This window comes from Aythya marila (genome assembly GCF_965140915.1).
Source record: "Aythya marila genome assembly, chromosome: 3".
In the NCBI taxonomy this organism is placed as follows: Eukaryota; Metazoa; Chordata; class Aves; order Anseriformes; family Anatidae; genus Aythya; species Aythya marila.
In genome coordinates, this window is record NC_139044.1 from 22773143 (window position 1) to 22786146 (window position 13004).

General features: G+C 39.1%; 1 protein-coding gene across 1 annotated transcript in view; it reads right to left on the bottom strand.

The window, feature by feature from the left end:
- Positions 1–623: 623 nt before the first annotated feature.
- The window catches only part of TP53BP2 (tumor protein p53 binding protein 2), a 46810-nt gene continuing 34429 nt past the window's right edge, over positions 624–13004 (bottom strand). The window contains exons 11-18 of the mRNA XM_082758274.1: positions 12466–12602; positions 11155–11644; positions 9991–10772; positions 8050–8187; positions 7320–7453; positions 6193–6359; positions 3878–4077; positions 624–1409 (exon numbers count right to left, since the gene is read on the bottom strand). Coding sequence (XP_082614400.1) covers positions 1368–1409; positions 3878–4077; positions 6193–6359; positions 7320–7453; positions 8050–8187; positions 9991–10772; positions 11155–11644; positions 12466–12602 — 2090 coding nt within the window. The 3' untranslated portion in view covers positions 624–1367. The remainder of the gene's footprint in view (positions 1410–3877; positions 4078–6192; positions 6360–7319; positions 7454–8049; positions 8188–9990; positions 10773–11154; positions 11645–12465; positions 12603–13004) is intronic.

A 13004-nucleotide genomic window follows, 5' to 3' on the forward strand; every position in this document is an offset into this window, starting at 1 on the left:
TGCAGTCTTAGCCTGACATGTGATCAATGCACAAAAGGTCAATGCTCAAAAAAATGTTTCCAGGAAAGATTATCACTAACACATACCCCATTCCTGAGCTATCAAAATTATGAAGTTGTGAACATGACCAGAGCTCCCACTACAGCTGATGTAATTTCATCCACTTGAGGAATTATATCCTCCTTCGTATGATTTCTTGTATTTAGGGGCACCGTTTCAGAAAGTAGTAAAAACTTATTAAGAAAACACAAGCCTGAAGGTGAGTAAATTCCTTACCTTTAAGGAAAGATTTGATCTTCTGTGTTAAATAATATTTATTACCAAATGGTTATTTCTGAAGAGATAGCTATAAACGTTTTTTTCTTTCATTTGGGAAATATTTGTACCATGTTTTTTTGTTGTTTTTTTCTTCAAATGTGTCCTTTAGAAGCTAAGGTTAAGAACAGTTATATGCGAGTGTCAGCTATGGCTTAATTTCAAATGCAGAAATATCATTTTAATGAATGGGAAAGGAGGGGTTCAATTTAATACAGAAAGTAGTCAAATGTTAGCATAATGTAGAACAGCAGTATGAAATTGTTAACAGCTTCAGATAGTCTAATAAAAATTTGACAGGAAAACACAGAGTTAAAGTTTAAGAGGAGACAAAAGTTTAATGGTATCACGGTAAAATAAAAACAAGTTGTCAAGGACTACAGAAAATTTCTACATTTAGTTTTAAAAGTAAAAAAAGTAATAAATACATGAGTCTCTGTAAAAAGAGGAATCTAAAACTACATTGTTATAATATTTTGAATACATGGAATTACTAAGATACTACAGTATTTTAAAAGTTATTGCTTAATGGATAGGTCACGTTTTTCACTATTCAGATGCACTTCAATCTTAGCTTCTGTAGCAAATGTTCTGCTTCCAGCAATAAGCATTTGGGTGCTGTACACGTACACTTTCATTTCTCCCATCTGGAAAAAAGCCTCAGGATAGATTTGGACAAAGCTAGTTGTCTGTCTTATGACGATCCCTCCAACAGTAAACTGAAAGGATCCTTGTATTTAATGCAGAAAAATGTGAAATTCTTTTCTGCCATGTTTGAAGAAATCAGAGTGGGTACTTGAACATTAGGTTTGCTTAGGCCAAAGGCAGAAGAATTTCATTTGCTTGTAAAAGCATTATTTCAGCTTGTAGAATGCCCTCATCCATTTGCTAATGTATCAATCCTTCATTTGTTTTCAAAGCACATTCTTCATAGCTTTCAAATTACATTGTCATTGAAATAAGTCTCGTGATACTGGAGCCAACACAAAATGAATTTTTTCATTGTAAGTCATCCATGATTAGTACTTCAAGAATCTGGCTTCTGTACTATTTCATGCCAAGCTTCTTTGTCTAGGCTTAATCCTCGGATACAGCTGAGGGTAAAACAGAAATGAGATAAAAAATTAGTGCTTTAAAAGGGTACTTTTTTTTTTTTTAAAACCTCTCTTCGGCAATACACTTCTATAATATAACCTATATAATATATATATTATATAATATAATATAATATAAGCATGCTTATAAAAAAACACCCAGAGCACTAACAAAAGTAAATTCAGCATTCTTGGGCAAGCGTAAAGAAATACTTACCTTGCCAGTACAAATGAAGGCACTGAAAAGTACATATACTTCAGAGCCTTCCTCTCTACACAGATGGGTGGTCTAGTAAAAGTGTGTGGCTTTGTAAGTTAAGAGACTTTTGTGTTCAATCAAGTATGGGATTTTATCCTGCTCTATAAATGGAAATAGAGAGGTATTAAAGTGTTTTGTTTTCTCTCTCTCTGTGCGTATCAGCTTTTATTGATCTAGCTTTGGGCAAGCTGGACACAGCTGTCTGCACACAGACCCTGGAAATGCAGATGCCATGCTTTAATGGGTGGCCAGTTGAATTCACTTTGCTGCCTGGCTGTAGATCACTATCAGCCACTCTGTGGCCCTTAAGCTGTGTACCATTTACATGTTCTGGCTGCACACAGAGGTATGGAGGCTGCCCCTGCTTCAGATGCAGGATGATGATGGATGGAAGATGGCTTGACACAGCACACAGCAGTGTCAGGTGCTTGGGAAGCTCTTAGATCTCAGCAGCAAAGGGCTTTGGGAACAACACCTGCTCTGTAAAACATAGTTACTGGCATACAAAAATAAAAGGATGAACTTCATACAAGTAGGAAGGATGCATCCTCCATGCTCTAAGCTGTGGTAAGTGTCTACATTACACCTTGCTGTTTTTCAGGTAAAGTTCTCCTTAAAGATACCCTCTTCCCTATACAACCAGAATTTAGCTTTCTCCTTTCTCCTAGTTAGCTACTGATGATTAATGGAAGACCAGCAACTTCACCTAGCGAAGACTTAGCCAGTTCAGAGACTGACTTCAGAGATGAAGTCAGTAAGTTAACAGTAGTGTAACACCTGATAGTCTTCAAAAGATTTCATTTAGTATTGAGAATTCAGTATTTTGACAGTATTTTCCTATTTGCATTTAGTTTTAGAGCTCTTGCATAGTTTATGGAGCTAGTGAGTCACTAAGGGCAGAGTACAGAGGCAGATTAATTCATCTTTGTTTTTCTTCAGTGCACCTAACTGCAAAAGGATAAAAAGTGCTGTGATAAAAGTACAGCTTAATATAAGAATATAATGACTAATATAAGAATATGAATGACTAACTGTTTTTCTCTAGGCTGAACAGCTTTTCCTAGATTTCAGGTGCAACATGAAGAGTCCAGTAGTTATATTTGAGACTAACCATCAAATACTGAGGTAGAACAACTGAACAGACACAGAAACATAACAATTAACACTGGGTTTGGGCAGTGCTCCCAAAGGTTCTGTTGGGGTTGTGTTGTGCAAGGAAGATCCCCGATCTGAGCTCTGCTGCCTTGTGTTTTTCAGTACAGAAGCACAGGGGTGCCTCATGCACTCCATGCACACCTGCACTAAAGGCTGAGTGCGTGAGTTCATGAAGAAGCTGCATTTGCACAGTTTACCCTGGGGCAGAAAAAAAAAAAAGGACAAAGCTTGTGTTTCTGACCTGATTATGCAGGGCTGATGACTGCTCTCAGTTTAGAAATGTTTACATTTACATGGAAAACTAAGCAGAAGTACTACTATGTTAGGACAAATTTAAGAGTACATCGTGGGTAAGCATGACCTGAAAGTGATACAGAAATGAAAACTGATTTCGCATTAGATACAGTAGCCCTTAGGAGTACAAATTATCTGCATGAGGAGAGAGGTTCAGCCTCCTTCAACCATCATATATCAATCAGCTGAAATTCATGGTAGTTAATCCTTAGCATCAGCAGAACCTCTCATCTCCTGCAGCAGGGCTAGTGGATATGTCAAAAAAAATCTTAATGGAATTTTTATGCATGTCCATCCACTGCAGTTTTCTAGCACCACGAGGAGATCTATGGGGAGATAACTGCAAATACCTATTATCTGTACACTGTTATTTAAAAAAAAAAAAAAAAAAAGTAGCACAGAAAAGGGTGAAGAAATGAAAGGCCACTTACTCAAGGCTTTCGACATACAGTAAAAATATTATTTAGGACAAAACCCAGACTATGATCTGTATTTGACAATCTGGTTGCTTTTTCAACACTAGAGAAAAGATAACCATAGAACTTCGCAGCGCGTTTCTTTTAAATCTCCCAGCACAAGAGGCACCCTGAATACAGACAGGGATGGACTCAAGACTCATTCTTAATACAAGTGGCAGTTCTGAAGGTCCTTTGTACCCATGTATAACTTCTGAAAAGTGAGGAAACCCATTTTGCATACTCAGCAAAACCTTATGTACACATCATGTTCAGGTAAAATTCCAGAAATGCCAAGCACTCACCCCAAGCAGGTTGCGGGGAACGTAGCCTTCCTTGTCATTCAGCCGTGCCCACCACCACTCAATTTCATCTTCATCTTCCCGGCGCAGGATTGTCATGCAGTCTCCCTCTTTCATGGAGAGCTCATCATCGTTCTGAGCCTCGTAATCCCACAGTCCATAAATCACTCCTTTGTTCATTATTCCCATTTTCTCCTGGACTCCTGAAAAATGATAAAAACACAACAGCTCAATATAAAAACATGACACTTGGAAAGACTGCTGTACTCTTATTGGACAGCAGTTCAGGAAAAAATACCTCGATATCTATCACGCTTAGCTCCTTGTTGTCATCAGGCTACTGGAAGTCAGTCCTGGAACAGGGGGTACTGCAGTTTGCCACTGCACACTGCAAACATTCCTTCCTTACATCGTGTTCAGAGAACACAAGGTAAACAGGGAGGAAGCATGAGAGGAGCACTGATTGGTAAGAGGTAAAATTTTCATGCCGGTGTTCACATTTCCTATATGTAAGTGATGAGCAAGAAACACTTGTCTGCACTCTTAGCTCATCAGTCATCTCTTTCTGCCAGAAAGAGCAATACCTGCATATGCTGACCACCATTTTCATTTTGTTTCTCGGGTGTCATTTTCTGCCAGTGTCACTTTTATTTCTCAACTTTAAAACAAGTTGCACCTCAGACCTACGCCTGAAAGGTCTGCCTGCTTTTGGTTAAGTCAAACACTTAACTCATCAGTTCTTATTTTCTGCCACTGTGTCAATGATTTTTTAAACATTGACATCAGAAACACAAGTCTGTTAAATTGCTGCTAGACCAAGATAATTCATAGTTACATGCACAGATGTTTTTTTAGAATTTTCTCATTTTCCAGCTGTAAACAAAGGTGAAAAATTACTCTGTACACATTCATCAGCTTATAAGCAGAAAATAGAAAAAGGTATTTTAATCAACTGTTATATGAAATCCTTTTAGCTAATTATTCCATTTTAAAGCAGTGAATCCTGTGGTTGTTTGTTTGGTATTAACAGGAGCAAATACATTGTACATGGTATCACTAAATCTGTCATTTCCTTTTCTGTCATTTTGTACAGATTTTTACCAATGTCTGATAGAGAAAGTACCTGTTCAATTGAAGTTCTTCATTTCTGCTAATACCAGCTAATTATGTAAAATTAAATCAGTCCCCACAACATTTTGTGAGCTCTTAACCTGAATTTGAGAATTAGAAAAATTCACAAAAGAAGTATCTCAAGGCCTACTGAACACAAAGACACTATCTCTTAACTCATTTCAGAGTTAAAACCAGTACAAAATATTGGATAACTGTTATGATTGTTAATTTAGTCCTATAACCTTCCTTGGGCATTTACTATTGATGAGAACCCATTGGAATCTGGATACATAATTACTGTATTTTTGTTTAACACACAGATTTTGCTGCTAGTTAGATAAGCTTCTTCCTTTCATAGGGAAAACTGTATATTTGGCACCGAGCCAGGTGAGAACAGCTTGGGCTGTTTTGAAATACACTGTCTGAGCAGCTTACACAAACTCAGACTTCTCCTGTTACACAAAAACAAAAAGCTGGTATTTTCACTGCTATTACTCTAACCTCTTACCTACAGATGATACTCTAGCTGGTGAGCTACAAGGTGGGAGGAGGTCACAAGAACTACATACAAAACACACAAAAAAGTAATCTAAAACGTCACTGACTCATCATCATACTTGTTCACTCTCTCCGAAAAAAAAAAAATTTCCCTATATTCTTGAATAAAACCTACATTTAATATGGGATTATTTTTTTCAATGTAAGAAAAGAAAAGCAGCAGAAAATCAAATTCAGTGTTTACTATCCTCAGTTTAGGCAGAAATTTGGCAATACTTTTCCTGGTTCTAAAGTTCACTTTAGGAAGTATTTCTCATTTAAAAGACACTAGGCAGCACATACAAACTGCCTACCAAGTGATCTATATCACTTTTTTTTGTATGTAAAAATATTTACATGCTGGAGTTCACCTAACCATCATCTCATATCAATGCATTTGTTGATACACATACTTAACCCATTTCAAGGTTGTATTAAAATAGAAGAATGTTGTTACTCAGATGTTCTTCACAGGCCCAATGTTATGAAGCTCGTCTCAGTGGGCCTCATTCTGTCACAGTAAGATGGCCAAAACTTCTCTTTCCCAGAGGAATTTTAGGCATGGGTACACAACCCAAGTATATGCAACTTACCACTTCTCATCCAAAAACATACCAACAAGTGCAAAGTCCCTGATAAGCTCCAGTACTCAGCTGTCATCAACATACCGTATAAGAACTGGGAGCATTGTGTGTAGCCTTCCTCCATTTCCTCACACTTGTCTGCTGCTGTCTGCATGTCACTGTAGGTCATAGCAAATACAGCTGCACCCGACTCCACCAGGAACTTGCACACCTGCACATTATTGCAAGATGCTGCACAGTGTAATGGGGTCCTGCAAGCCAAGAAGAAAAAGATGACACAATTACTTTTATTGCTCATAGCAGTGTTTACAGGCTCCCTTGGGCAAAGCACCCTCATGTGTGACCTCCAGCAATTGGTACTCTATCACTGAAAGCTTCCTACCCAAACTACTTAAACCAGGATTGTCAAGAGCAATTGCTTTTCACAGGTAACAGGGGTTATTAAGAGCTGCCTGAGCCTTAAAGCTGGGTTTCCAAATGGATCTCTAGTTATTCTATCCTCTTCTAATCCGTCAATGTTTTAAGAATATTCCCCAGGACAAGAAAGGAGAAAAAAAAAAACTTCAAACAAACAAAACCAAAACCCCACACTCAGAAATCCTCCTGAAATCAAGCCTATTACAGTCTAGACAATGATTTCAAAACCTGACTTGGTGACAAGTACAGGTAATTGGAGTAACTGCTGAGGTGGAGGAACAACAAACATCTGTATTCAGTCTCAGGCCTTAGATGCTTTTGTTATAGGTAAAAATAATAATAAATCACCGCCATAACCTTTTAATCGATAAGCTATCTAATACCCTTTAGGACATGTTTGTAACTCATTAACAGTAACATGCCTGGCTTGTAGGCTGTAGGCTTTCTGCTTTCTTTCATTTTTAAGTTGTTTGAGTGTTGGACAGAAAACTAAGGAAAGTTTGTGGGGCTGTACACTACTGCCCATAGCCTACATGGTTATCACACAGAGAGGACACTGGGAATTTCAGCAAATGGCTCATTATGCATAATTTGCCTTCAATATTTAAAATAAATTGTTATGTCTATTTCCTAAAAACTGGGCCTCAAACACATACTTTTTTCATATAAGAAGTATCAGTATAATTTACCTATTTATTACCTATTACCACCACTACCTTCAGAGGGAGCTATGGTAGCCCCGAGCTGCAGCTCTGTTGCAGACAGGATTCATAAAGAAGCACTAAAAGCCTTACCATCCATCGCTGTCTGCAGCATTCACATTCACACCGAATTGTACCAGGAACTTCACGATCTCTGTGTGCCCAGCACACACAGCATTGTGCAGCGCAGTAATCCCTTCATCGTTGGGCATGCTGGGATCTTCAACCTATTCAGCCAGAGAAAGGAACCATTTGCATTCTGGTGAAATTATAATAAAATAATATCCTTGTACAAAAATCAGTTGGCCTATTCTGAAATAGGATTTTGAACCGTAATTCTCTTAAGTGTTTGAGCTACAGGAAGAAAACTACAGCAGTAACCAATCCCACAAGAAGATTCATGTATAAGCTTGTAGGCTCCCTTAAATAGCAAGAAGCTAAAATGGTTCAGAAAAATAGTATCCTGATAACTTAGTAAAAACATTTATAACAAATTTCAGACACCTGCCTATCTAAGCAAAACCCATGTGAATTTTGTTTATCAAATGATTTGATAACATGACAGATAGGGGACAGAACACTACATAAGAAAATGAGAAGAAGAAATTGTCCTGCAAATTTACTGTCCTGGTGCTAAATTTCCATTTCGGATTTAACACATATAAAAAACAGCCTTCAAATGGCCATGTCATTGCTTATCATCTCAAGGGCAGACCTCCATCGTGCATTATTATTTTAGCTTCCCAGCCCAGTCCAGAAGAGCTACTGCTTTCCAGTTTGAACTGGGATTGCTGTTCCTTCTCTTATAAGACAACATTTGTACCTCATAAATGATTCTCTGCACAAGATCAAACTCCCCCTCCAAAGACGAATCCAGAAGCAATGCAAGGGGGTTGAACTTCACTCTCATCCCATGCGCGATTCTCTCAGAGCCAGTTTTACGCAAGTTTGTCCTCTTCCCCTGTGAAAACGGTAACAATTACAGGACATTTTTTCCAGGTTGAGCAAGAATACAAAATTGTGTATGTGAGAATGACAGCAGAAACAACCAATTAAGACAGTGAAATTAATGAAATTTAGACTATTTTTAACCACATCCCCAATACATTACAAATAGAGAAGGTTACGAACATTACAAAAAGATCTCTGCCTTCATCTCCAGGCAAAGACTTTGAAGTCATCAATATCATAAAATTCTCAAATACCTGATGGTCAGGAAAACGATGCATATTTTTTGTATTCAAATTATTTTAGCATTAACACTCAGGTATGTTACACAAACCAAAAAACTTGAAAGGCTCTACAAAGTACACTTTTTCCTTAAGCACGGATGCTTAGTTCCTAACCTTCTGCAAAGCTTAGCAGAGGTTAACAGGAACAAAAACAGGGAAAATGGTTAGGGAAAGAATGTAGAACTAAGTGTAGAACAGCTTTAGATGCTCCCAATGATACTGGAAAGAAATTATGTCTATATAGCTGAATTTGTCCTCTTTCCTATAGAGAATATGCATACATTAGATCAGCGCTCTCCCCAGCTGGCTGTGCAGCAGCAATAAACACTATTCACAAGGCTATGCAAATTTCCAACAGATGTCCGAGCAAAGATGAATAGAAATGAGTCATGTTTTGCAAAAGCAAACATGTGAAGCTAAGTTTTATAAGAGATTCCTAGAAACTACTCTTTTGCCTGTTGGTTTCTACGCATATCAGAAGTACAGGCTTTTTAAAGAAAGACCCTGTCAGCACAACCCAAGTCTTTAAATACGAAATTAAGAAATTGGTCTGCTTTCTTATCATCACAGAATTATTATAAAAACAACCAGAACAGAGTTCTTACAATTTAAGAAATCTACCACTCGAGTTTCCTTTTAAGAGGCAGCAAGGACACAGTCTTAAAAGCATGAAAACTTGCAATGACTATTCTAAGGCTAAAAAAGCATGCTAAAGCTTTCAGCTCCTCTGCAGTGAAATGATGGAGGTATAAGCACTTTCATGTACCTGGTTATTAAAATTACACTCATGATAGGTTTTAAAGAAACTATGAGGAACCAAAAGCATTAAGCATTTCAGATGTACAACCGTGAGATAACACCATACCACACATGTATACACAAACCTCCAAAACCAAACAAGACTAAGATGCCACCTACACTTAGCCCAAAGGACTCCATTTTGATGCAACCTGAGAATTAATTGGTGTCAAATTCAAGTTCCAAACAAACACAAAATAATCAGAAAACATTTGAAAAGTTTGAACTTGAGAAAGTGCAAGCAGCTGATGTCTACAAAGAGCTACTTGAGCAGAAACTAAATAAGTCAGTTTCCCCATACTTTTCAAGGAATGCACTTTCAAATAAACAAGTACAATCCAGGATTAAGATAATTAATTTCCATCCCAGCAATAGAGGGAAACACTCTGAAATCTGTATGGCTCAAAAAAAAAAAAAAAGAAAGTTTGGACTTGGTATAATAGGTAAACTTCTATACGGGATGCTTTTTACAGCCCAGAAGAGCTTGCACATAAAATTTCGTTTTAAACTTTTCATCATGTCATTCACTTTAGAGTCAGAGCTTTTCATTAGTGGCATTCATTTTGGAGATAACAAGTATCACACAGACAGAGCAGACACCCAAAGAGAGACTTCCAGCCTGTTTGTGGACCTGTTCTCCCACATACGCTTCATCTCTGCAATAGACCCAGGATATATGGCAAAGCTTGAGCTGACTTACAGAGCACTGAAGTTGTAGGTTAGCTAATACTCACAGGAGGCAAGGAAAACTGTCCAGTAACTTCAGGAGGCCGCATATTGAATGAGTCCTCTCCCAAACTCTCTGGTTCCCCTGACGGATATGGGGGTGGTGGGTACGGAGGATACTCCTCTATGTATACTTCCAGTGGCAGTGAAGCCTCCAGGCTTGGTTCTTCTGTTTTTGGCTGTGTGGGTTCATCAACATCTGAAACTGCCTCAGGTACCGTCTCCAAAGCTGAGGAGGGAAGAACAGCTTCGCTCTCATCCACTGGTGTGTTTTCTGCTTCCTCAGCAATTGCTGGTTCTGGCATTGAAGAAACCATTTCTTTCTCTGATTCCGTACTTGCATAGGGGTTTGGGATTTCCACTGGGCTTTCAGGACTGACAGCTGATGCCATCTGTTTGGAGGGATGTGATGGAGCTGAGATAGTCTCCATAGCAGCCAGAGTTGTCCTCTGATACAACAGCTTCTGAATGTTTGGGCCATTAGGTCCTTCTGGCTCGGTGATGGAGCTACGTTTCTTCAGTGGTCTGGGTGCGTTGGAAAGCTTTTTCCGTAGTGCTTCCAAATCAGCATCGCTCTGGTTGCGGTATGGGTTGGACAGGAAAGGCAGCAGTTTGGTTGGGCTAAGGGGACGGGGTATTCGCTCAGTTTCATGATTCTCATGAGCAGACGTCGTCGTTTCTGTCTCGGGCTCTGGGCTGCCTGGCTTGCCTTGGAGGTTTGAGTAGACATTCTCCGACAGCGGCAGCTGATTCTGCACACCAGCTCCTGCCATCACAGGCTTTCCATACACTAGAGAGCAGTTCAGAGAGGGGTAGAAAAAACAAAACAAAACAAAAAACAACTGTGAGTATCAGATCAACGAATATAACAAGAACACACAACCTGATTCACGTACCTAAGGCAGAGCAGCACAACAGTAGAATCAACCAAACAGAACTAAACCATTAACAAGGTTTACTGTTAGTACTTAATTAACTTGCAAACACACTACAGATGCTCTGCGCTCCTTGTTAATGCTTACATACAACAGACAAGATCCACCTAAGATTCTTACAGCTGCACTAACCTGCTTAATTCCCCCAAGAACAGCTTTGTACCCACAGATCAGGTGGAAAGTCTCTCTCTCTGAGGCTTATGAAGACAGAAGAGAGGTAGAGAACTACAGGCTTACCACTTGGGAAGTGTGGTCCTCTGGTCTGTGCTCTTGTCAAAGCACTTTGCACTGCCTGCTGGAAGTTCTTCCCAGGAGTCTGCTGTTGTGTGTACATGCTATAAATTGAACTTGCAGCCACAGTTTGCGGCTTTCGAAACGGTGGCAGTGAGGTCTCTTTGGATGGCTGAGGGGTGAAAGGTCTCACAGCTGCTGCTGGGGGACTTTCCTGTTTGGAGGAGGGAAGGATTTGTTCCTGGCTAGAAGAAGGACCTACGAGTGGTACAGAAATTCTTTGCTGTATCTGCTGGGAAGGATGAGAGGGCTGCTGTGCCGCTGGTTTTTGTTTGTTCCCCATAGTTACGGCAGCCAAAGGCAGCTTCTGTGGGTTTCCATCCAGCTTAGTATCAGAAAGTTGCAGATGACTGGCTTGACCAAAATAAGGCAAGTTTATCTGTTTTGGTTTAGTAGGAACAGGTGGCGGTACCTTTGTTACATTTTTATTGGCTGTCTGAAAGAAGAAAGAAGTTAGTTAAGATTAAACTGGGAAAAAAGAAAAAAAGAAAAAAAAAAAAAACACTTGTTTTAAGAAATCTGCCAGAAAGGACCAAAGATCCCCAAAGAACGACATGGTATCTAGCACTTGTACTATTTCTGCAAAACTGTTTACAACCTCCTGGGAATCAAAGAGGCTTCTCAAAACATTTCATCATAGTTATCACAGTTATTTATACTTTGGAACCTGTTCTCCTGTAGCAGCCATGCTTAGAACATCAAACGATGACTGGGCACACTAACTTCTCTAAAAGCAGAGGTAGACAACAATCTGTAGGCAAGAAGCTTGCTCTACAATGGAGCACCCGACATCCCCAGTTCTCCCATGTTAACTTCACCCCTACGCAATCAAATCACACCCTTGAGTCAAGATTTAGGGGGGAAATCTTCCTGCAATCAAACATCTGAAGGACTCTGCTGAATTAAACAGTACATAACTGATTAAAAAGGCCTCATACAAATGCCTCTGTACATAAAATCTTTGGAAAAAATATTTGCACACACACTAGCACAAGTAACACAGCTTTTTTTTTTTATGTGATCAAATTATAGATTTTCATCACAGTAACTGTAGGGAAAGACTGAGTTACTGGCTGACATTAAAAGCCTAAAATACATTGTTCCTTAGAAGTAGTCTTTTAAAAGAAGACCTAGTTACTTTTCAAAGAGCTTCCTGATAGCAGTATTTGTAAAGCTATGTAGTAATCTCTATCAGATGAAATACAGAAAAACCCAGCAAAGCTCAGAGCTGAGCAGTAGCTTGTGTTCCCTGCATACCTGTGCTTCTCGCAAGAGATCTTCGCTGCTCTGGTTCTTCCTCAGTGAGCCCAGCCCAGCAGACTGATCCACAGAATCAAACATTGAAAACGGCCGCACTTTCTTCTCTTTGTCTCGCAAGAAAGCTTCTCCTTCAGCTGTTAGAGAGGGAGGAAGATTTTATTTAAATGATAACACAATTATAAGAATTAGAATCCTGTTCTGTGCAAAAATCAAGACTGCGTTCATAAGGGATGCTTGTTGCCCTGTGCTAAGGACCCAAGGGTATACCAAATGCTCTGTCTTGCAAATTGAACTGTAGCAGTTTTGAAGGCATTAGTATCTACTTCACCACCTGAAATAAGGTATTAAAAAAAAATCCCTGCAACACCACACTACAGTTTGCATTGCAATAGTATTTGACTTGTAGAGCTTAAGGATATGGTTTAGTGGGGACTGTTAGCGTTAGGTCAGAGGTTGGACTCAATGATCTTGAGGTCTCTTCCAACCTAGAAATTCTGTGATTCTGTGACTTTTTTGTGCTCTCAAATTAATTTTAC